The sequence below is a fragment of the Camarhynchus parvulus genome, chromosome 2 (genome assembly GCF_901933205.1).
Source record: "Camarhynchus parvulus chromosome 2, STF_HiC, whole genome shotgun sequence".
NCBI lineage: Eukaryota > Metazoa > Chordata > Aves > Passeriformes > Thraupidae > Camarhynchus > Camarhynchus parvulus.
Window position 1 is genome coordinate 128,189,299 of NC_044572.1, and position 26,386 is coordinate 128,215,684.

At 39.4% G+C, this 26,386-nt stretch overlaps 1 protein-coding gene across 1 annotated transcript; it reads right to left on the reverse strand.

Moving 5' to 3' along the window:
* Positions 1-861: 861 nt before the first annotated feature.
* VIRMA (vir like m6A methyltransferase associated) lies at positions 862-26,146 on the reverse strand. The gene is made up of 24 exons (XM_030971635.1): positions 26,021-26,146; positions 23,292-23,407; positions 22,976-23,062; positions 22,545-22,593; positions 21,887-22,055; positions 20,867-20,989; positions 19,737-20,042; positions 17,698-18,850; positions 16,167-16,658; positions 15,270-15,424; positions 13,251-13,333; positions 12,684-12,777; positions 12,003-12,547; positions 11,193-11,428; positions 10,203-10,455; positions 8,457-8,674; positions 7,145-7,277; positions 6,453-6,605; positions 4,609-4,769; positions 4,257-4,353; positions 3,141-3,307; positions 2,652-2,983; positions 1,664-1,807; positions 862-1,210 (listed from the first exon to the last, which is right to left on the reverse strand). The coding sequence occupies exons 1-24, from the start codon at positions 26,081-26,083 to the stop codon at positions 1,053-1,055; spliced, it is 5,487 nt and encodes a 1,828-aa protein (XP_030827495.1). The 5' UTR covers positions 26,084-26,146; the 3' UTR covers positions 862-1,052.
* Between the last annotated feature and the right edge of the window lie 240 nt (positions 26,147-26,386).

Below are 26,386 nucleotides of genomic sequence, written 5' to 3' on the forward strand. Positions count from 1 at the left end.
AAACCTTACTTCACTGAACTCAATATGAAAATAAATTCAGAATTTAATCGAGTAGTGATATTTCTTTATGAATTCCCACTCCTTCTTTTTCTCTTTGCACTGTATCTCAGTCTAATCACAGGAACAAAATTCCAGTTCTTTATAGACCAGGTTTAACATCACTACCTGACTACATGTTGGCTCAGGTTACACACCTGTGTCTCTGCCCTCTCCTCAACTATGTTAGGCAGAGGAGAGAGAGGGAACAAATTAACTCCAGGTACTCTAAGGGTATGACTATTTGCTTTTTAACTGAAAGTATATGCTGCTTTCCAGTCAAATAACTCCTGTGCTCCTAATGCATGAGCTGGAGTTGTAAAGTTAAGTGATGGAATGTTGACTTATTCTTCCTGAAGTTAGTGACAAACTTTATTCAAATTTTACCTGGTGTGGGACTTAGAAGTTTCTAATCTCATTTCCCCAGATGTACAACAAAAACTACATAAATTACATTGACATTTGTATACTTTAACAGATTAATTATTTTCACTTATTCTTCCATCATTGGCTACTGCACCTGCTGGCAGACACACATCATTCATTAATAACCCAGACTGGCTAATAAAGTAACAAAGGAAAAGAGGGCTAATGGCTCTAAACCTGAGAGGAAAAAAAAAACCAAAGTTGCCTTACATACATATTTTTTAATTTTCTTCCAGTAATAAGTCACACACAAAACACTTGCACCTTTCTTTTGGCACAATGAATATTTAAGAAGTCCTTCAAGTCTTAACTGAAAGAGGTGCTTTACTGAGTATTGTCTACTGAAATCCACAAAAAAATTGAAACATTCTTTCAAAAGGAACAAAAAATTTACAATTGTACACAAAAAGTCTTGAATTTATTGAAATTTCAATTCTTGTATCAAACAAAAGCTTTTTCTTCGGACAAAAATATTCTCTTGGTGTCCTCCAGATACCAGAAACTCTGAATTGGTCTGTTAGTGATGCTGCTTTCTCTGTCATCTTCACAGAAGTCCACAAGGTTGAGCCGTTCCACCACTGGGTCTTATTTTATCGTGTGAAGGAACGTACATGACGACCTCTTCCACTGCCTCCACTAACAAATTTCCCTCTTGAGCCACCACTGCTACTACTATTAGCACTTGTCCAAGACGGTCCAATTCCTCCACGGCCTCTGGACGCACGATCGCGAGGACTCGGTCGGTAGCCTTAAAGCAAAGAAAAGTATACTCAGTTGGAAAAAAAAAAAAAAAAGCCCTAGGCGGAGTAGCTGCTGCCAAAGCGTAAGAAACAAAACCAGGATGAGATACAAACAGCGTCTGTTTCCTCCTTTTAATTTTCACTTTTCTTTTAGGCAAGCATTGCTGCTTTAATTGCGCTATGATTACCATGGAGGTACGAAGACAATCGAATGACAAAAGTCTGAGTGCAAAATTAAGATTCTGCGATCAAGTGTTCAATTCAGCAAGTTTTATGGGTTACAGGGCAGCTGGTACGAAAGCACGTATTTGACACAGTCTCACTGACAACTGTTCATATATGCTTAAAACATTTGCTGAATTTCAAGGTGTCTGCAGCATCCTTGCATGGTTTCATTTGTAAAGCAAAAATGAAATTCAAGGAATTCTCTATAGTTCGATGCCCATATGAATACCATGTACCTGCTGAACTTAATGGTCTCAGTGGTGGCAGTGGACCCCTGTTAAAATTGCTTTGACCACCTCTACTGTCATTGTAGGTTCCCCTGGGCGTACTCTGTGCACTCCAACTTGAGCCTCGAGCACCTTCACGACGACTGTAATTTCCTAGATAGGGAGAGAAAAACCAACGCACTGTTGAGCAAACATCACTGGGTTTGGGTTTTTTTTTCCCATTTCAATCTTCACAATACTCAGGGTGGTAACATAACATATTTATACAATTCAAATAGATAAAGATACTCTGTATCAACATACCTGCAGTATTCCAACTTGGAAGTCTACAAGTTACTCTGCACAGAATCAGGGAACAGATCTATTTATCATCAGGCAAGAACTCAAGTTGAAAAGAATTCACATTATCTAGCGTATCAAGACAAACTCATACTTTCAGATTTTGTGGTGAAATAAATCCTAGTATTTATAACTTTATGAATAGAAGTATTTTCTCTTCCTACTTTGCAAGGACTTGCCCTAATTATGGGATGGAAGGAAAAGGAATGCAATCTTGTTTATGTATGAAAGAAATTTAACACTCTGTAGGTTACAATCTCCAGGTTCACTGAAAATTGCATCTTATTCTTGTCAGGATCTTCCATCCTTTTATTCCAAACCCTCATTTAAACCCAAAGATGTACTGTGGTGCTTGATTTCCAGAACAACATGTCACAAAAGGCAAGGAAGCACTCCAAGAGTTGCTGAAACAGCTGACTCCTTTTGTAAAACAGAGGTAGAAAGGCAGCATGGGAATTCACAGCCTTGTTTCAATTGTACAACTTTGGAGGTTCTCACCTTCAAGAGAACCTTTCCTGGTGCTAAACATTTCATTGCAACAACACTGCTTCAGGAAGATCTCACACCAGGGATGATGAACTGCTAGGAAATTGGGTTAGCATTACTGAAGCAATTTTAGCATGCATTTACTCCAGTTTTAATACAGGAACCAACATACCTTTTGAAGCAGGTGGTGTAAAGAACCTGTTCTGACTGTGAAAAGCTCCTCGTCCTCCACGGTTCCCTGAGAACCCGCCACGTGAAGAAATCTTCTGTGACACTTTTGGTGGCCTTTTGGCTGGTGGTATCCCATCTGGAGCAACCACTTCTTTGCTCTCTGCAGCCACAAAATCATCCACGTGCATGGAGGGTGGCCTGCTTGTGTTCTGTTTCCTCTGACGGAAGATATCGTGTGGTCGAATTCCTTGTCCAAATCCTCCCCTTCCTCTTCCTCTGGGTGGTGGCACAACATGAGCTCTCTTTGCAGGCTCTATGTACTCCGATTTCCCACTGTCATGACAAACCATGATTTAATTAGCTAATGTAACACTGTACTACTGATGGTCAGGCATTCTCCATACTGGAGATGCAATCTGAAAGGTATCTGACATTCTGATAAACACAAATCAACGCTGAAGACACTGTTAACTAATTAAGCTCATTTTACCTTGAAGTTATGAAGGTCTCATGCTTGTGCTTGCCAAGCTTGAACCCTTTTGTGGTTTTTGTGCGTCCAGGAGATGATGGTTCTGACAAAAATGACCTCTCCAATTCAGCTTGCAAGTCAAAGTCACTGCAGCCCTTCTCTGACAGTTCAATTAAGTCAACTTTTACCTTCAAAGACAGAGTTTAATCAAAACATTCATTACTAGGACTTCCAAAACAAAAAAAAAAAAAAAGAAAGAGCAGCAGAGCAGCAGTAACAAAACAAAAAATGCCTCAGAGCTGCAGCAAAATTGTCTTGACAGATCTGAACACAAAAGGAGTCAAGGGCATAGCTCTCAAATATGAACACCTATCTTGTCACTTAATGACCCACAGTTGGACAATTCTCTTGCTTAAGATACAGCTCTATAAATTTATTAATGTCACTTTTATACAGTTTTGGTTTTGCTAAAGAAATTAAAACATAACTATCTTTGCATGTAAATGAAAATACTAAAACCAAAAAAGAATTAAGGCAATGAAGTCAACAGAAACTGATTGTTTCTCACACAAGAAATTAAGACACTGCCAATTCCTTAGTTCTAAAACACTCAGAATGATACTGTATTTTTCATTACTAGCATTAAAGTTTATAATCTAAAAGTTTCAAAAACTGTGAAAAGCTTCTGTGCAGGTAGTTTCATTTACTACTGCCATGTTCCTCCCTTCTGTCACCTCAGAGCAAATATTTAAATTTTAAAAAGTGAAGCTATCAGGCTCTTATGGATATTACTGCAATGACAGAAGACAAGCAAGGAAAAGAAACTAAATCACATTCTTTTCTACATTTAATACAAACTGATGAAAAGCATCAAGAGCAGTGCAAAAGCAGCTTGGGACTGACACAGCAACTGTTCCCCTAGGGTACTGCAAAAGATCCCAATTTTGTAGCAGCTTCCAAGTCAATTTGAAGGTATTTGATAACCCCTTTAACAAATGTCAACCTCTCTATCTGGGTCAAATTAGAAAGGTGAGCTCAGGAAAACAAACCATTTGGCCACATGAATTTCTGATGCTCCTAGCTCAGATTAACCCTCATTTTTAAATCCACTTCAGATACATTAATGAAGCCTTTTACCATATCTAGGTCAGTGTCTATTTCTTCAGCCTGAAAGGGTGAGAACCACATGGACTTCAGCTGGTCATCCATCACATCTGCCAACACGTACGTAGTCCTGCAACAGAACAAGGCCAAAGGTCTGTTTGGTTATGAACCACAACCACCTGCAAGCATACACAGCACCACAGGACCTGGGGTGAACATTGCTGCCCTACCCTTGATACTCACATGACATTAAATACATTGGGACTCATGGGTAGTAGCGACAACAGTGCTCTTTCGATCCTGTTTTTAATATACTTAATTTACGTATGCATAAAATACTCAATTTCCACAAATAAATCACTGCTGACACACTCAACCATTTTACCTGTTGTTAAACAAATTCTGAAGAGAGTCTGGTGCAGAAAGAGTAGGCTCAACATCTTGGTCACTCAGTGGACAAGAATCACCCGCTGATTCCAACATCTGCCTTACTCCAACAATGTTGTCCAGTAAGGATTCAAGGCCATCATCTTCCTTAGAACGATCCTATGTCAACACAGAACAAATCAGAATTTTCTCCCCTCTGCAGAGAAGGAATAATGTTTTGCTTATTTATTAAAAAAGGTGGAGGCACTATACAACAGTCTACTCAGCCACAAATAGTGAAAGTAAGACATCTGAGTACACAAACAACAGCAGAAAGCTCCTAGGTGTGGTACCAAACACACCATGTCACCACATGCACATTCTAGGTTCCATTCCCAACTCATGCAATATCCTTTATAACAGTCCCAAGGAAGACACTGCCCCAGGTTTTATTTAAGAAGCTCTCTGTTAAAGCATTCCAATGTCCTGTGTCTGCTGTTCCTCATTCAGAACAACTTTGGCTTTTAATCTCTTAGCTAACAGATGTAGGCAGCCAGGGAAGGGACAGGAGGGAATATAGCACTTGAAAGGCATTTGTGATCAACAGGCTGTGGAGCAGCTGTTTCCTGGACTCTCTTAAATTGGCCATCTACTGCATGGCTGCCATCAGTTACACAGAATCAAATTTGAATATCAGAGTTAAGTTTGCAATTATAATCACAGAAAAGTTGGATGCACTGAATTCTGCATGTCCTCTAGTCCAGTCCACACCATCACTGCTTGAAGCAGGACTATCATCAAAGCCAGGTCAGGTCAGCCATAATTTTATCCAGTCATGTCTAAAAAAAGTTCCAGTGACACAGAGCCCAGACCCCACTGACCTGTTCAGTGCTTCACTCTCACTTCTCTCTCAGTGGGTAATTTTTTGTTTCCTAATGTCAACCTGAACCTCTGAAGCCACAATCCAGGGACATTGCCCCTTGATTTATCATCTGGAATTCCCAAAAGAAATTTGATTCCACCATTTTTGTTACTATTTTCCCAAACAGCTGTGGCAAACTCCGAAATAGCTCCTGAGCCCTCTTCACCAGGCTAAACAAGCCCTGCTTCTTCCTCCTCTCTCTCTAGCACATGTTCTATAGGTCCCTGAGCACCTTGGTAGAACCCTCTCCAGTTTCCTGAGGTCTCTCTAGAACTGGTGAGAGGACAAAGCTGGTCACAGGTGAACACAACACTCACATGAGAGCTCAGCAGCATCCCATGGTGGGAGACAACAAGGCCCCTAAATGTGCTGACCATGCTCCTCCCAGGATGGCTGAGAACACACTCACTCACCTGTTTCTAGTGACCCCTCACTGTTGGCCCACCTTTAACCTATCAACCAACACAACCACCTGGCCCTTGTCACCCCAGCCTGCAACAAGGCATGGAATTATCCTCCTTTCACTGCAGACATTTGCATTTTTCCTAATGAACCACACAAACTTCCTGCTAAATCAATCCTAAAGCATTTACTGAGATCTCTCTGGATTGAGGCTTTGTAGTATGTCAGATTAGCCACTCCCCCCATCCTAATGGCATCCACAAACTCACTGAAAAGGTATCTGTTGTTCAGGCCTCAGATGAAAACACCCAACAATATCCAGCCTCCAGTATTAATTCCACTTACCAGTCACCAGTAACACTGACCAACTGCTAAGCTGGGGTTCCTGCTGTTTATTGCATTAACAATCTGCTTCACCACTACCCTACACCCTTTGCTTGTAGGTATGTGCTGCCTTCCATGACACCATTAACTGCCTGGCTCATAGGATGTGCTAATAGAAAACTGCAACATCAACTTGATTATTTGAATTCTTTTACCATAACATGTTTCTCCAGATCAAGAAGCAGGCTTTCTGGGGTTTCTTCTTTGTTCTGTAGTAGGTGTTTTAACTCTGCAGTGGTAAGACCCAGCGTTCTGCCTGAATGGGATCCATCTGTTTCCATAAGGCTTCCATCATCTCCACAACATCCCTAAAATATTTGACAGTTGGGGAGTAAGTACTCATAAATGTTCAGTACTTCTAGACTGCAAACCCCTTTGAATTCAAACACAGATTAGAGCAAATCTAGCAAAATGAGTTCTCTTGATTTAAAAATATATGATGTAAATTATTTTAACAAAGTACACTTCAACAAGCAAGTTTATATACTGCATCAAGATGAATGCAACCCTTTCCTGTACTAGATGAGGTCTGCATCACAGATTTTATAGTTCTTTCTATACTACACATCAGTACAGCAGCTCTCTAATAGGATGCTGTGAATCTGAAAGTGGGACTCCAGAGCATACTATTCACTTAGGAAATGTTACTAAACATACATCCCTGCCCAGCTTTCACAGATTTCATTAAAAACTGAAGATGGCACTAACATTATTACTAATGGAAAAGCCTCACCCAGCAGTCTGCAGAATCAACTGCTTTCTGAAATAATTGTTCCTGAGCATGTCCCACACTGCAGATTTCAGAGAAATGCAGCTGAGTTTAAGCATTCAATACATATTCACTTACCAGCGTATCGGAGTTTAGAATCTGTCGCATAAAATCCAAGAATGAAGAGGCCAGTTCACCCGTGTCTTTGCTGAAACTAGTTATTACTCGCTTCAATACACTGTACAGAGCATTGCTGTGTTTTCTTAGAGAGCTGTTTTCAAAACAAAAAGAGAGAAAATACTTTATTAGTACATACACTGTGACCATTCCACCAGAATTAGTTAGAATGGCATATATGCAAAATAAACGTGGCAAATTTTACAATTATCAAGTTCAGCCTTGATTACAAAGCTGGAGCTTCATTATTTTCTCTGTACTAGACTCCTGTTTTCACCAGTACTGTCTGCAGATATTTCAGAGTGCACATATACAGCTATATATACTACCTCCAAAACATCCAAGAAATTACAATTTCATCTTTGGCAGAAAAGGGACTGAAGTACAGAAATATGTGCTTGCACAAGGACCTTATGTATGAAGCAGGATCATGCTTGCAGCTACAATTTCACTCCATCCTCTGCTGCCTAACTGCAGAAAACAGACTGTAAAGGCAACATGAACAGAAATAGCAAGGCTGGGCACTGAAGCTGACAGCTGGATACATGGGATCCAGCATCTGTAAGATGCAAGAACAGCATCTGTAAATTGCTAATTTTTAATTGGTGGTTTTATGGCTTCTTGCATCTATGACTTATAAAGTGTTTTGAACCACCTTATATTGACAAGGCTCCTTTTCTCTCTGCAAACCTCACCTTTTTGCCTCTGCACTTCAACTTCAGCAAACAGAAACAGGTCCACATATACGACAAAGAATCAAGTGTCCAAACAACATGTTGTCCAATACATATATGTATGTTCAAAGTGAGTGAACAAAAACAGTTTGGAAAAAAACAACTCATTTCTAAAGCCTTAATTGTCTGGAGGTCAGAACACTCAGGGAAGTGCAAACTGCATCCCCTAAAAATAGAGGAATTACAGACAGTTCTCCAATGTTCCAGATGAGAGCTCTTTGAGTGTCTCAAAAGGGGAAGAACAAGAGCGCTACATCTCATTCTAATCCTCCAGCCTTGGAGTGGGGAAACAGAGTGTACAAACCTGTTTCCAATGCTTTGTCTCCTTCCTGAAACTAAGTGCTTCTGTATGCATACTGCAGAAATTATTCAGAGTGTGAAGGAAGACCAAAATACTGAGTAAAACACTGAAGCCCCAAAGGGAAACAAAAGCTTAGATGCCTTATCCTTAACATTTTCTATTAAACATGTAAAAAATTACTCCACACTACAGTTTTTAAACCATTTTAAGCTGTCAGCGATATCATAAAATACCATACCTCTTCAAGTGGTAGAAGCCATAGTCATGCTCTGTAAGGAACATCATTGTTCGGATGCATGTCAGCAGACAGCTGTAACTGCTCTCAGAATTCGTTAATGTTTCCATCAGACAGTCACAAATTAAGGGCATCAGCTCTTTGCTTGGTAAGGAGTTGGAAAGCTGCTCTAATTCAGACACAGAGCCTTCTGATGAACTTGGTAAAATAAGTGCAATATCCTAAAAGAATTATTATTATAAATATAGTAAAAATGGATTCTGTATGCCTGCAGTAAATATAGACCACACACATATCAAGTCAGAAGCACTGGGTTCTTTCACTACCCCTCTATCATCTTATTCCAGTATTTCAGTTATTACTGACCATCAAAAAACTAATCTAGAATATCTTTTTTGTTCAGTCCTGTTAAGGGTAACAAGCCATTATTTATTTCTAAAACATAAAAGCTTCAAATTCTGAAATATCGTAGCAGAGCTAAAATGAAAGCCAAATAGTCACTGGATAACACACAGTCTCCTGCCTAGGTAGTCAATGTGTCCCTCAATCTCAAAACACTGGTCAAAGAGGCTGAAGTTCCTTGGCTGGTTCAGCTGGAGAAGAGAAGGTTGAGGGGTGACCTCACAGCAATCTACAGGTGCCTTAAGGGAGCAGGAGAGGGGCAGGTGCTCTCCTCCCTCTGCTGACCAGCCACAGGACACAGGGAAATGGAATGAAGCTGCATCAAGGGACATTCAGGCTGTACATCAAGAAAAGGTTCTTCACTGAGAGGTTGGTCAGACACTGGAACAGGGTCCTCAGGGAAGTGATCAAGCACCAAGCCCGTCAGAGTCCAGAGAGCATCTGGATGACACTCTTAGTCATGGTTTAGTTTTAGATATTCCTGTGAAGGGCAGGGAGTTCGATTTGATGATCCTTATGGGTCCCCTCCAGTTTGAGATATGCTTTGATTCTAAGGTTCTGTGAAAACTAAGAGGCTGCAGACACCACCTATGAAGTTCAGGACCTTCTGTCACTTCCATATTTTACATAAAATAAGATTGATTTTCCCAACGAGTTTGTATGGACAGAGAGATCTTGTTTATATGCAAGTGGCTGATTATCTCTACTGACCAACAACATCCACGTCTTTTGTGTAACTGAGTAAGCACTGGATCAAATAAATTACATGCACTAGTGAGGCAAATAATGGCATGCAAATCTGTGCACACATTAATGAGAAACTACAGGGCCAGTCTACAAATCAACTTTCAACTAGCATTTCTCACCTTGCTCTACCAACTTCTGCTTTTTTTTAATGGAGAAGTTTTACAGCACCAGCATAGCATACATATCTTTATATTTGGAATCCATTTTCAAGAGGTTTCAGTTAGATCACTAAGAAATACATAAGATTTAACTAGGTAAGAAGTGAACAGTGATAACTCAAGTTTTGGCCCACAAGGAGAAATGGTATCCCTCTCTCAGTTGATGGGACAGGAAATCTTTGTGCCATTCAGTTTTTGGTCTCTAATGAGCTGCCAGAACAGTGCACATAATGCAGAAGACATGCCACAAAATGGAAAGCATTTACATTCAAGAACAAGAAGGCAGCACACCTGCCAAAGTAGCCAACCATGCACACTTTTTGTGTTTTAACAATGTTTTGGTTTTTTTTTAATTCTGGAAAAAGAGGGGTACTTAAGAAACAACCTCATTTAATTTGTCTCCTACAATAAACACACATTATGCATTAAATACAGCAAATACCTGATCACAGAGGGACTGCAAAAGGGAAGTTACATATTCAGAACACTGCTGATGAGTGACATTGTCCCCAGCTGATCGCATCAAAGCCAAGAGCTCCTGGAAAATCTCTCCATACTTTTCATCTCCTTTAGTAGTTCCATTGATAAGATGCAGAATAGCCAATTTACACGCTTTATGTGAAGCTAGGGCATCCAATAAAGCAAGCAGTCGAGTGGTCTGTCCAGTGTACTGTTTCTCTTTGTCTTCTGTGTTGCTGAAAGGGTATCAGTGCACTGTGAAAAAGCTGGTTTAAAGTGATCTAAGAAACTATAAAAACAACCATCACAGGAGTCATATAACTCTGCATTTTAGAAAAAAAAAATCCACCTAGTATGCATACTTAAACTTAAAATCCCATTTACTTTTTGAAAACTGCTCAATTTTCACTAAAGAACTTCTGGTCACATCACTAATTAATCTACTGTGCATTTAATATACTGTAGGGCATCTAATTGTTTAAGATAAATATGCTGTTATGTAAACAGTATGTAAGGGGATAGTTATGTTTTAAAGAAAGAGCACACAGTTTCAAAACCCTCTGCACCTGTATCATTCCACTTCCACTAGTTTACAAACATCTATACCCATATGTAATCCCAGCACAGCAAACTTTACTGGCCTACTCTTCTTATTTGTGTCATACAGGTCCTTAAAAGCACTTCACAGGCGAGATGAGGCTTTGCAAAGCCAACCTGAAAAAAGTCTTCTTAAAATACTTACCATAAACATGCACCATGAAACTGTCTACATCAAAACCTAGAGGTATGAGCTGGTTCTCTGGCAACCTTAAGCATTATCAGGGCACAGAATATAGCACTGGAATGAGAATTTGTTCAGCCCATAATGCATAATATTTCCAAAAGTATTTTCCTCCTGCTAAATCTACTGTGCAGAAGTAAGGTGAATTTAACAGTTCATCAACAAAATCTTTGCAAGAGAAAACAAAAATACCTTTGCAGGTCTTCTACAATTAGATCCAATACTGTCCTCATGATGAGCAGAGCAGTAGGTGAAGCCAAGTCACAGAGCTGAACACAAATCCTCCTCAACATGTGCTGAATGGGCTGGCAGGACGAGCTGGAGAAAGAGCGAACGATCTCCTGGATCAGCTTGGCCTGCACATGGAGGTGCATGCTCCACAGCTTCCTGGTGTTCAGTGCCACTGCAATATCATGGGCTTCGATTACCTGCACAAACAGAAGGGCAGGAGGGTTCATCCTGTCAATTTTCATGATAAAATCTGAATTCTATCACAATGTATAAACAAAGTATGACTACTGTCCTCATTAAAAATATGGAATGCCATTTTCATTGTCACCAGATGACAGCGCATGAGCCAGCAAATTAGGTATTCTTTCAGGAGCATGGATTGTCACACACCTTCTATGCTTACTTAATAAAGATCACAAATTCAAGATCCATGACAAAAGAAAGAAGAGCCTTAATATACCAAGTTCAGCATTCAGAGTTAAAGTAAAAGCTTCAGAGACAGTAATTTAAGTAACAGGAGTCTAGATAATCTCACAAGTGACAAAAGAACAACATATGACTGCTGACTAAAGAAAAATGCTCCAAATAATATCAATTTTGTTTCTGCTGAAAAAGACTTATCTACAAAGAATCTGTGTAAGCCCAAATGCTTTACTACAACTTTAATTCATCCTTTCACACATCTGTTTTTTTTCACCACTATAAAAATGGCCAATGCGTTATACATAAATAATAAAAATTCTTTAAAAACTAAATACATCTCAGTTATACCTGAGTAGTCTGCATGGGCAGTGGAAGAGGCAACAACTCTGAAAGCAGTATAAGTCCAGAGAAAAAGCCTTCAGGAATTCTCAAAATTGATGAGAGAACTTCCTTCAGCATTAGAGACCAAGTATTGTTCGCCAAAGTTTCCTCAGAAATGGTAAGTTTTTCATTAACACCTTGTGTAAAAGTCAGTAAGACATCAACAATGTCATTCTGGATTTTTTGTTCATCGCTATCTAAGCGGCCTGAGAGAGGAATCGAGCAGAGGAGCATGTGTAAAGAAACAAGCGCTGCAGGAACACGCATGTCCTTGAATTCAAAGGATCCTCCCCTCAGGAGCTCTGTCAGCATTGTTTTAAGCAGAGTCAGTGTACAGCGGGCCATGGAAATAGTAGTGACTCTGTGCAGCGTGGTGCCCATGTTGACATGGAGTCGCCAAGGCTGAATAAGGATGCTGTTCAGCTTCTGTAACACCCGGATGAAGGTGTCCATTCCCTCAGAAGAGAAGAGCTGAATAACTGCAAGATTCCATTTAAGGTCTTTCTGTTGACCTGCACAGAAAAGAAATAACATTTCTGTATTTCTGATTTCTCCTGGGAAATCACAGTTACACTTTAGCCAGGTTTAAGCAGAAGACTCAGAAAACTAAGATTTGTACTTTAACCTGTACAAATCCATCAGCCATACCTTCTACCATAGGCGGTGGACATGCAATATGACAGAGAACACGAAGTGCAGTGGGAAGACCAACTCCATCTGGAGTCATCAAACTGTCAATATTCTTTTAGGGGAAAACAAAAAGAAAAAAGGAATGAGCCTGTATTACAAGGAAGGACTTCATGAGTATACTGCTTGCCCCAGTATACTCATGCTACAGAATTCAAATTCTGTATTTAGTTACTGTGTATCACAAAATTTAAGTTTAATTATTTCACCTTTTGGTAAGCAGTCATAAATAAGGCAGAAACCAAAAAAAGAGCATCAACATTTGCATTGTGATTTACAGGAAGCTCAAAGATTTAAATAATTAGATCTTTCCATCATATATTTACCTTAGGTTTTGTTTCAATAAATATAACTGTGCAGTGATCTAGACCCAGCCTAGATCATAAGCTTTAACAGAAACATCTCTTTTGGATAACAGTATGTATTTTTAAATATGTTAGTACATACCTAAGACAAAATATCAGACTACAAAACATCTAAGTTTATAGAATATAAATAAAAAATAGTATCTACCTATGTTTTACTGACCTGTTTGATATATTCAATAAGATTTGGAATACAATTTATTTCAAATCTAAGATTTTTCAAAGGTTCAAGCCACTTGCTGAGCTCTAGGGAAAAAAAAGAGACTTCAGTCAGTGAATTTATGATCATAAAACCTTTTTCAATCAAAATGTACTTAATTTACATAATAGACACTAAAGGCAAGTGCAAAATTTGTGGGGCACATAGTGCAGCTGTAGCCAGCTGAAAAGCATCAACAAAAACAGAACTTCAGGACAGCCAATATATACTATCCACACTGACAAAATTTGGCTCAAGTCAATCTGAAGGCAATTTTCATCTCATTATCTCCATTATCTGTAATCAAAATTTTTTTTACAAAAGACACTAAGGGGCACTGTCAGCTAAAGAAAAGAACCAAAACACATTCCCCTTAATGTACAGCATAGGTTGTTACAAACTAAGTACAAAACCTCTCTTAAGTGTCCAATTAGAGCCAATCTCTGCCCTGCACTCACTCATGCTAGAAGTCCTCTACAGATTATCAGTATCTCTCTTAGTCTAGAATAACCTGAAAGTCACAGGTTCCTGGGATAAGAGATTTAAAGATTTAAAAACCACTGCTCCTGAAAATATTTAGAGAAACGTGAAGATCAGGTGTATATGGATTGATGACTCAGAATGATTTCGTGATTTGGTTTAATAAGCTAGCCCTGCTTCTCATAAAGCGGTCTGGTGATCAGGTGAGGAGCAAAAATAAGAGCATGACAGAGGAGAGATTTAAACTAAAACTTTGAAGAATTCTGATTTCTTTAAGTGCAATTAAGTTTTGGAAAAAATTATTGGTATTTTTACATGAGTCAGTCAACCAGAGCAGAGCACAACTTTGGACATCAGAGCCTCAATGTTCAGGTGTCAGAACAGTCTCCAGCAGGATTTTTCTGAGTGTCCCAGGCCTGATCTATGAGTCAACACAAGCTGGGAAGACACCCAGACACATCTTGGACATCAAAAAATGTAGTAACAGGTCAGCTGGCCTAGGTGTCTTGAAACAGTCCCAGGATTATTTAGTAGTGAAGATTCTGTCAGACTACATCACTGTCCTGGTTCCAGATGGGATAGAGCTTGTTTTCCTCCTAGTTGTTGTTCAGCGCTTCAGTGTTTGGGATTTAGCATTAGAATAACACTGATAACACACTGATGTTTTGGTTGTTGCTAAGCAGTGCTTACCCTAAGTCAAGGACTTTCCAGCGTCTCATACTCTGTGAATGAGGAGCTGCACAAGAAGCTGGGAGGGAGCACGCCAGGAGAACAGACCCAAACTGTCCAAAGGGGATATTCCATACCATGGGATGTCATGTTCAAGTATGAACACTGGGAGAGTTGCCTGGAAGGGGATGATCACTGCTTGGGGAGGGGCTGGGCATTGATCAGCAGGTGGGCAATTGCACTGTGCATCACTTGTTTTCTTGGGTTTTATCTCTTCTCTCCTTTTTATTACAATTTTTACTGTTGTTATCATTAGTACTATTAGTATTATTATATGTTATTTTCAATTATTTAACTTCTTATCTCAATCCAGGAGTTTTACTTGTTTTTCCCTGATTCTCCTCCTCATCCCAGTGGGGGTGGGTGGCAGGGTGAGCAATAGTGGTGTGGTACTCAGCGTCTAGTGGGGGCTAAACCACAGCAATAGCAATAATAAACAAAAATAAGACTCAGCTCACTGACTAGTTAGTCCACTTCTACAGAAATTTGCTCTCTTATCAACACAGTCTGAATAATTTCAAACTTCCTGTAATTATCCAGAATTCATGGTAGCTATTTTACTTGAAAAAAAAATTAACCATAAATATTTCCTATTTAACTCTCATTAACAGAAAAAAAAATTGTGCGTTATCTCAGTGACTCAACTAATCAGATGCAACTGGAATAGTAATTTCATTATCCAAGCCAGACAACTCTAAAGCACCAATTATTCACATAAAAAAAGATTTCTTCTATACATTCAAACAATTCAGCTGACAATTACACATACTGTACCTTGCAACTTGGTGTTATTTTCATCTGCTTTACAAAGTTTCAGCAGAGGTGCTGAGTGCTGTTCCAGCATTTGGACATCACTAGAAGATTGTACCACCAGCAAAACAAGGATGCAGGCATAATTATAAGCCACTGACTTCTTAGACTTTGAGTCTCTGAAACAACAGCAAGGCTTTTCTTTAGATCTCAGCTAACACAATTGGCTATCTGTTAGATTTTTATTATTTGACCCCTAAAAATCTACCTACAGAACTTTCACCTTCAACAAGGATTGCCCCATATAATTATCAATGAAAGAAACCCAAACAATTTCCTCCTATGTTTTTTGGCAAGTGAACACTTTCTGCTGCATCATACACATTCATATTCATTTCAGCATCAGCAAACCATGAGATCCAGTCAAGTGGCATATAAACATTTTTATGTAACTTTATCTGTTTCAAAATCATTTCAAAATCACTGCTACCTAAAGTAGTACAACTGCCTGTCCAGAGAAAACAATGACTGCATTTAACATCTACAAGAACTTGAAGAATTGAGATTCCCACCCCAGAGGAGTGTGCAGTACTCTCCATACCTAGTCAAACCTTTTACTTGTTTCACAGGCAACATTTATGCTTGAATAAAAACTTCCTACTTACTTACTTTTCCACATAATCAAAAGTTTGCCCTACCTATATTACAAGAACTTTGTTGATGACCTACACAGATTTGGGGTATTAAGTACTTGATTACAAATGACAGGCCTGATTTTGTATTACATACTTCTACTTAAAGTTGTTTTGGCTTTAAATAAAAACATCAGGATCTAAAGGAAATTTCAGATTTATGGAATTATTTATAAAAGATAGATACTTCTAAAATTCAAAAACTAAAGGAAATAAATGCATACATTACCCTAAAGCTTCTTTGGAATAGTACTCCATTAAAGTAATAAGACTTTGGAGATTTTTTTCCAGACTGAATACATGAGCCACAGCAGATCTTCCTACAGGGTTAAAGGTGATCAAGTAAAGGTTGTGAAGTGTTCCCAGCAGATCTGAGTGGTCAGTCTCCTCACTGGCTGTGCACCGCTGGAAGTGGCAGAACAATTCCGAAATGCACTGTAATGTCTGTGTTGAGTGCAGGAGCCACAGGGCAAAAGGATCCTCATTGGCACCATCTGACTGCAGACCTTCCTCTTGATCTGGATCAGAAAACTGACAAAGTGCTCTAACCAACAAGTTTGTTGCTTCATGCTCAGAAATAAAGAAAAGAAGACCCTTCTGTGACTGTGCCAGGAAACGCAATATATCTCGGATAGCCTGGAGCACACCTGGATGTGCACCTGTCACTGGAAGAGACAGTAGCAAAGTAATGCATTCCAAAAAATGGTGACTATGAAGATATCTGCAAAAAAAAACCAACCAAAATCAGGAAAATAATCAGCAATGCTACAAATATTTGTCAACACTTTATATAAAAATGTGTACCTCCTAGCTTCAGTACTTATTGCCCTGTGGACTACAAGAAATAACTAATTAGGAAGTAGTACAAAATGTAAACCTTACAAAATGCAATTGCTATAATATTTACAAGAAATAAGTCCTAAAATTCTGATCTCCATTAAAAAACCCAAACAATAAAAAAAACTCAACCATATCTACACATAAAACAGGACATTATATTTTATTAAATTTGCTGCATCTGAATCATCATCAATGCCAGATTCAGTGTTTTAAATGTGCTAGGAAATAAATCATTACAGCATATCTAGCAGGCAATTTTTGAAGACTCTTTGCATGTAGATGCCTATATTCAGCCATGACCTTCACCACTGCTACCAAAGAAATCTGTCAGCATTTCAAGAAATACCTTCTAAACAGAAACTTGCTAACAGATTAAGAACGCATGAGATGTTTTAACTGGCTGAAGGCAGGCAGGCCTCAGCTCCTCTGCCTGTGCTGTGAAAGTGAGCAGTGACACAACTCCATGACCTTTTCATCAATCTGAGGCCAGTTTGCATCTTGCCACCTCAATATCCAGACTGAGGAATTCCAGACCTACTTTATCCATACACATAGTTGTGTTCCAAGACGACAAATGAAACACTCTAGATTTACAACCATTTTCAAACTGGACAGCACTTAGCGTAACTGGTCAGCATCTATGAATGCAACTGTGAATGAAGGGCGAGCACATTACTAGCAATACGGAGATTAATAAAGAGTAATAAGGATGTTAACTTCTGGCTAGGTGCATTCTAAGTTGATCAAAAGCCAACAAAATAACAGGCACATTAACTTGTCAATCTCTCTCAGACTTCACATCCACAATCTACAATCTTCCAAAAAGGAATTAAGTGAAATGTCTCAAAGTCACCCCTAAAATATATTTCTATCAAGCTAGAGGAAACACACTCTAGAAATTGAATTCACAACTGTTGTACCTAAACAGGACAGGGTAAGGATCATCCCTTTCTGGAGGGCCTGTAATGCGTGCCATGGTTGGGAAAGATTTCACAGGGGGCTGAATCATTGTATGAGGAGCAGTTTCCATCAAATGGAAGATCTCTTCAAGAAGACTAACAAGTTTTTCCATCTCTCCTTCACTTATATTAGATGATTCCAAAAGATGATCCATATCCATAGGAGCCTCCACATCATTTTCATATTCTTGGTTTGTTCTTTCAAGTCCTGACAAGTCCTGGTCCTGTTCTGGCTCTGTGTGATTAGGAAGAGGAGGAGTGTTCTCTGCTAACTGATCCACCACCTTTTTAATATCTGACAGAATCTCGTAGAAATGACATTTCTGGAGAATGGCAGAACCAGCTGTAACGACTCGCACAGTCTGATCTAACAGTATGAGTTCCAGGAGTTTCTGATAACCACTTTTTTCATGTACATCTGTGCCACCTCTTAGAAACATTTCCATCCCCTCAGTCATACTAATGACACTATCCAAAGCTTTAAAAGCATTAAGTTTAAGGGAGGATGATACATGATCTGCAAATAACAGTTCAAACAACACATTAATCACTCCTGCCTGCAAGAGCGCCGTTATTCCTTGAGTCCCACATTCTGCTAACGAAGACACCAATTTTGTCCCAGCTTTGAGCTGTCGAACATTCAAAGCAATGGGCTGTTTGAGAGCCACCTGAAGGTTTAAAGCTTGCAGGGTCCAGTCTACTAGCTGGGTAATATAGTCTTGCTTTGTGTCTTTCACCAGCAGGTAGCTCAATTCTTTAACTATTAAACTTGGAATTTCTTCTAATGCCGTGACCCACTTTGCACCCCTTTCCTCTTGATATAATTCCAACAGTTCAGTTAATTTAACTGAGCCTTCCACTGCTCCCGAATTTTCTTTTTCTAGGTCTTGGTCCTTTATTTTAGCAACTTCGTTTTCAAATACAGTCTTGTAAGGGCAGCTGAAGTATAAAAGCGGTCCAAGCTCCTTTTCAAAAGGTTCATATGTCACAGGAGGCACAGATGCCAGATCCTCAGGAGTATATTCAATATCAAAGCTTGGATACTTAAATGTTTCACGTTCTAGATCAGCAATTACATCTTCATCACTTGAAATCTGCTCATAGCCATCATCTCCTAAAAAAAGAAAGATTAAGTTACCAAATCAGTTATGAATAAACCAGTTCATAACTGCAGAGAATATCTTCCAAATACAAATCAGTGATTCATTTTACACAAATATTACTAGCTAGAGAACAACCACATACTAACATACAAAAAGCCTTCTCTGTCAAGATATGAGTGAAAGCCCCACCTGACAGGAGTTTTTGATGTAATAATGGAGTCATTTAAAAGAATGTATAAAGCAAGAAGTTTAACTAGAATACACATTACTACAACTATATTGCCCAATTTTCTTCCTGTGATTGCACTTATAAAAACACTTCTAGCCTGCAATTTTTGCATAGATATGGGTGGGATCTTTAAATAACACAAGAAGATGACAATTAAATATATTATATAAACAACTTCACTTGGATTTTATTTAAGAAATAATCTTTCACCACTTTCCTACATTTTTAAACAAAACATAACAAGATTGAATGTTCATTCTCACCTATACAACTGTATCTATTTTCCTCTATTTATAGAAGGTTTTACTATAAAGGAATAAATATTCAACAGCAAGATACTGCTCTTGAGAGATGTCAGGAACACAAATAAAGCAATGTTGCAATAAGCAAGTGTCCTAGGGTGATGCTGGGGTGGTGGTGCTTTGCCTGTTAAATAAACAGGCTCTTTCCACTTCTCTCTGAGGAATCCTTCCCAAACCAGCTGAGGGGAGGGGCCGTGCGGGTTTGCTTTCTGGAAGGGCCCCCTTTGGAGGTTTTCTTCCAAATTTGCCCTAAACCAGGACACCAAGGGAAAAAAATTCAGTTCCCTTGCACATACTCATCATGAAGGTACTGCCATCAAAATTTCATAAACCTCTATTTTTGTTTTTCTAAACTCTACAACTTACCATCACCTTCTTCCTCCTCTTCACCCTCTTCTTCATCTTCATCATCTTCCTCCTCCTCCTCTTCTTCCTCATCAGCAATACTCTCTACTGTATGACCATCATCATCATCATCGTCGTCCTCATCGTCCTCATTGTCCTCCTCCTCAACATCCACGTCATCATCATCATCCCCTTCTTCTGGCTGATCTTCCTCTACTTCTCCATCATCCGAGTACTGGCTTTCTTGATGAATGGACGTTCGATCAGGAGAAATCGGCTCAAAGTAATCCTCCCTATGGTCCACATCATCTTCTTTTTCCCCAACCACTAAAAACAGATACAAAGTTTCAGAAATAAGAGCACTTTTCCAGAATCCAAGGATATTAAATAGGACTGGCCCTATGAGTAGGTCTCATCTGGCCCCATACACTTGGCCTGACCATTCCCTCCTTGATTATTGAGGGTTCATTCAGCTCCCCGTGTCTGTCTTCCAGCCCAGGGTACCTGGAGAGTAACTGCTTTTCCTACTAAAGACTGAGGCAAAGAAGTCATTAACTACATCAGCTTTTTACACATCCTTTGTCACCATGTATCCCCCTGCATACAATAAAAGAGATTCTCCTTAGTCCTCCTTTTATTTTTTGCTAATGTATTATAGAAATATTTTATTGTCTTTAATGGCAGTACATATTTTTTAGGTTTCTGCATCACATACACTAGAGATGCAAAAAAAGCATATTGAAAATCTTCTCGTGATTTGACCAAACACAATCACTTAGTTCAGTAAGACTATGAATACAAAGAGTTCTTGGCACTTCTAACCAATACAGAGACTGGGTAACTTGGTAGATGCTGCAGAATAATGCAGAAGGACAATGGATACCAGACTCAACAGAACATCTATATAAAACATGAGCAGCATGTTTAACAGTGTATTGGTTAACAGCCAATATTCCCAAGCTACTATCTTTAAAAATTATGCAAATGAACAAACTCAAAGCCTATTTTTCTCCAAATCCCTTTCCTAAAACTGAATCTGTCCAGCAGAAGTAACAGCAGATAAGAAATTTCACACTGGGCAGGAACACAGAATTCTGCCTCCTCTAAGCAGTGATGTGCAGCAAATAAAACACAGTCTCTTCTCTTTGTACCTGACACTGGCATAGGTTCATCCTCATCATCATCAGGAGGAGGAGGGCCTGGAGGTGTCCTTGGTCCCCTGGGCTGTGGTCTTGGAGGACTGCCATTGAATTGGTCTTCTTTCTCTCCATCAACTAGATGTATTGGGAAAATAAAAACTTGCATTTAATAAAACCTCAGGAATAAAAGTAGAAAATTTTTGGGCTTCGGGGCTACTTTTGATTGGGGAACACAATTGTCCAGCTTTTATTTCATCTATATTCTGCATTACATGAGGCAACTTTCTAAAGTCACTTTTGATTAAGTAATTTTTGATACAAACAAGAACTACATCAATAAAGCTTATTTTTTTAATATAATACGTGCTTAAAACTTATATGAGTAATGCCAATTACTCTACTCATACTGTAACTCTATCAATAATATCTGAATTGCTTTAAAAAAAAAAGTTCACATTTTACTCAACTGGCTTTTACAGTTTACAACTGTCTTTTACTGCACACAGTATGCAAATTTTGCAGTCTTCCAGCCATACTTTGAACAATTTTAATTTTCTAATTTTAAATCTAAAACAAAAATTGAAACAGGAATTTGACCACGGATTCTATTCATGGCTGTTCTAAAACCAGTGCAGAGCACTCCTCTGTAACGTATTTTACACAAGTCAGATAAGCAAAGTTAACTACAACTGTGAAATTTTCCTATGACTTTAATAATACTCTAATCAGTTTTTTTTATATTCCAATCAGCTACATCATAATGAGTTTGCACAAGTTAAACTGCATTTTTACCATCCAAAGTAACTAGCAACACATCAAATAAACCACTCTCATAAAAGCACTGGATGAGACCGTACTTAAAACCATTCAATATAAATCTAGGAAAAAAAATGAAACTAAAGACACAATAAAGAAAAATGAAAGTCACTGTAATCTAAAAAAATGTGGAAGAATTGGGGATTTGTTTTTCAGATGGGACATTGTAACACTGATTTGTAAAAGAAAAAATCTCCTTCTTCTCCCAGGACTCACCATGTTTTGGATTCCTTTTCAATCCAGGCTGTTGCTGGGGAGGTGGAGGCGGAGGGGGTGGTGGAGGAGGTGACTCTCTCTCATGAGTTATTACCCTGTCAACTGAGCCATATATTGCCAAAGTCAGACAGTTGTACCACCCTCTAAGAACCAATCCATCCGTGTTGACCTGTTGGTTTTTCAAGAAAAAGAAAAGAATAAAAAAAAAAGAAGGAAAAAAGAAAAGCACTTAAAGACAACTCCACAACTCCAAAACAGTTACTCTAGCATCACTGTATCTGCATAAAAGCCAAAAGAAAAATCCAACATTAAAATACCTCTTTATCCCACATTTTGAAAACTGAGAACACATTAAACACATCAATCACTGCAACAAATGATCTTTCTCTAAAAGCATTAAATTCCTTGCAGTACATACATTGACTAGATACAACATCTACAACAGCCTATTAATGAAAAAACTCAACAAACAAAAAAACAAAAGACCATACGAAAAACCACAAGAAAACTCCAAAGAGTATCTAAACTACAAGCAGGTTTTAGGATAAGGTTTGAAACAAAAAACACTTTACATAGTGCTAACACACCACATGAAACCATATTTACACCTGAATGCAGATATGCAGGGAAAGAAGAGGTTTACATCACACTGCATTACCTTTGCATTGGGCCTGAAAATAATTGAAGTGTTTTCATCATATTCAAGGCTGTTAAATGAAAGATACAAAGTCATTTTTCATTAATATAAAGCAGAAGTAAAACACAGCAATGCTAATCACACAAGCCAACAATAAAACACTGAACAAATACATACAAGAAAGAAAAATCACTTCTTTCTACAGAATTCCTTGCATTAATATATATGGGCTCTGTAAATCTAAAAATAACAGAAATATTTCTTACTTTAGCATAAACCTCTGTCCTTCCATACAGATCAGAGGAAAAGGATAAGAACACTAACAAAATCCAAACCAAACATGAAAGTCATGGGAGACACAGGATTTTCTATTGCACATTCTCTGCACTATAAAAATTTTCAGGAAAAAAAAGTAGATAATGAAGTCACACATGAATCTTGAAGGAACTTACCTTCCCAGCCGATCAAAAACAGGGGCACTTGGTTTGCTGACATTGTTGAAAAACAAGTCCAGTTGAAATGAATGGGGGGATGTCTCTCTAGGAACAGAATGAAAGTAAAATTAAATTAGATGAGTTCCTTATCAGAGTAAGCAGGACTACCACAAAATTATACTGTTTAAAGAATGCCCCGAAATAATTACATGTTCAGCAAACACATAAATACATTTTACATTTTTATGTAGGAAGGTCTATTGAGATACAAAAGTTCAACAAAAAAATAAGAGGAAGGTTTTCCTGAATCTGATACCTGGTATCTGTCACTTACCCATAAGCCCTGTTGTCAGGCAAACTTGTGTGAGCTCTCACTCCTGGAGGAATGACTCTGACTTCATTGATGTAAACCACGCATGGAAAACGAACCACGTCAATATTGGTACTTTGCTACAAAACAAAGAGGAAGCAAAGGCTAGGAAATGTAAAAAACAAACCACATAATGCACTTGTATTCTCTACTAACAGAACATGTAGCAATCTTAATAATAAAATTCAATTCTGTAAAATGCTAAACACTGATAAACACTGTTATACAGAAAAATAGAGTTTTTAATATAATCTCAGCATTTTTCATATACTTGACACTATTTTTTTCATAGAAAGTATTACCAGTTTATTTACTTCATTTACTACCTTTATTTGCAAGGATCTTTTAAACAGTTACAGGTTGTTTTTTCCAGACAGAAAGTATGCATGATGTGGTTCTAAACATTAGCAAATTTCCTATTTCAAATATAATCTTAAAAATTATAATGATACTGTAAGCCAGTTTTCCTAGATCTGTACAAAAATTCCATATGATGTTTATTTTTCCACTTCTGCTACACCTTAGAACCTTTAGCAAATATCATTTCTGTTTACCACACAGAAACAGCAAGTATAAAGAATTCTTCCACTCTCCAAAAAGATGCTTGAGCAAACTAGAAAGTTATCAGACTTACAGTGACTCTCCATGCAGCAGTATTAAATAATTAATGCTGGACATCTTCTGTCACTAAATTCACTGCATTAGATCTTATTATATTTATCCATCATTTTTATTGTATATATGCTCATGAAACAGTACACATACAGAACTTCATGTTCAATTGTAAACATATAAAGATTTTCTTAAGAGAAGCTCAGAATCACATTTCCAATTAGCAAGCTGAATTAGCAGACTGATCAGAAAAAAAACCCAAGCCACTGATCTAGTAACACAACTAAAAAATGAAAAATAAAAAAAAAAAAGTTGATTTGCAGTCAAATTTTCTAAATTTATCTCTTTCACTACAATCAGCAAATGAAACCAGCAGAAAGCAAGTACTAACATTTTTAGAAAGCTAGTAAGCAATGAAACAGACAAAGTGGAATTTTAAAAACAGTTTTTAAGATACTGTTTTGGGCATGTGTTACTGTCTTCCAAAAAATCGATGCAGACATTTTCTAGCACACAATACAACAGCTTGGCCTGTGGGCTGATGTGTCAGAAGCTGGATGGTGGAACCAAAGGAATCCTGCTAGGACAGGGAGCACAGATGCATGAACAGGAACAGGCTGAGTGCAGCCTGCATGGAGTGAGGGCTGTGGGAGCTCATCTGTGCCTCTAAAAAACATCTGAGTCATGCAGAAGACTCAGATTTCTGGAGGAAGGGCTGCTCTGGGGAGCTCCATCCCCAGGAGCACCACCAAATAAAGGCAAATTCCTCTTTAAATGATGCTGGATGATGCCCTAACAGTCATGCACCAACACAACATCACCAAAACAAGAAGTTAATTCAATCCACTTCTCCTACAAAACATCAAAAAAGACCCTACATCAGAACTACTCAACAGCAGTTAAACTGCATAGCTAAGCCAAATAAATCATTTTATTCAAAACCACAGCAATACTTTTCAAGAACTGTAAATTCCAGTGCAACACTCATAATCCACAAGGCAGAAGGAGCAGTGTAACATAAAGAAGGCTTTCAAGAAACACGTAAAATACCTAAGGTTCAGGTTTGGACAACGCCACTGGGAAGAATGGAAGTGACAGAAAATTATTTTAAAAGATTAAAAATGTTCAACAGGAGAACATAGGGTCCTGGAGAGAATAAGAGTAGCTACTGTTTCTACACAGGGGAACAGCACTGGGTAGCACTCCCACCTAATATTGTTTTAAACAGTGCAATTAAAAACCCATTTGGGCCTAGCTAATCTGGACAGCTAGAAGACTCCTGAATAACTTTTCAATTGCATTTCATTGCAGCATGAGCTCAAACCACTCCATTTTCTCTCCCTAGTGCCTATCCATTAATGCAGTCCAGTTATTCTATTAATTTGAAACATCTTTGTCATCTTAAAGTACACAATCACTTTTCCCCTAACAGTCCCATTCCTCCTCCCTGAACAGCACATCGAGCTCAGCCCCAGACAAATCTGCTGCAACATCAGCAGTTTCAAAGATGCTCAGGATCCCAACACCCTCAAAGTGCAATATCTGCACGATCTACCACTGCCAAAAAAGCCTGACATGCTCATTTTGCGTAAATTGAATAAATCTAAGGGAATACCGCACAAACACACAAATATCCCTCCTCATCATCAGCTACACAAGCGCATCAGGAATCTCACAAGCGGCAGGGCATGGCCGCTTCAGAAGTCAACTTCTTCCATTAGATCGCCTTCTCGAAGCACGTTTATCTTCTTTGTTCTCCGCTCGCCTCTACTCCCCGCCACCTCTAAATCCCCGCTGCTTTCCCACCACCCTCCGCCCCTGCCAGCAGCACCTCGGGCTGCCAGGACAGCGGCTCGAGCCGGGCTTCGCGTCAGGCGAGGCGGGAAGGAGGCGGCAGCTCCCCCTTGAAGGCACCAGCCCCGCGGCTGCTCCTGCCTGACCGCCGCCGGGGCCCGCCCCAGCGGGGCTTCCGCACTCCCGTGAGGCCCCGCCGTGAGCAAAGGAGCGTCGGCAGCAGCCCAGGAGGAGGGAGAGGAGGGGAAAGGACGTGAAAGGAGAGGTGGACCCGAACCCCGTTTTACCTCCGCGCTCTGGTGCTTGAACGTGTCCAGGAACAGCAGCTCGGTGGCGGCATCCGCCGCCATCTTGCCCGGGCCGCGGGGGACGCGCTTCCGGCGCGCGCGCAAGCGCTTCCGGGCCGCGCTGAGGGGAGCGGGCGGCGGGAGGGGCTGAGGGCGGGCTGAGGGCGGGCTGAGGGCGGGGCGGGGCTGAGGGCGGGCTGAGCTGAGGGCGGGGCTGAGGGCGGGCTGAGGGCGGGGCTGAGCTGAGGGCGGGGCTGAGAGCGGGCTGAGGGCGGGGCTGAGGGCGGAGCTGAGGGCGGGCTGAGGGCGGAGCTGAGGGCGGGCTGAGGGCGAGGGCAGGGCGGGTTCTGCCGCCCCCTGCGCCGT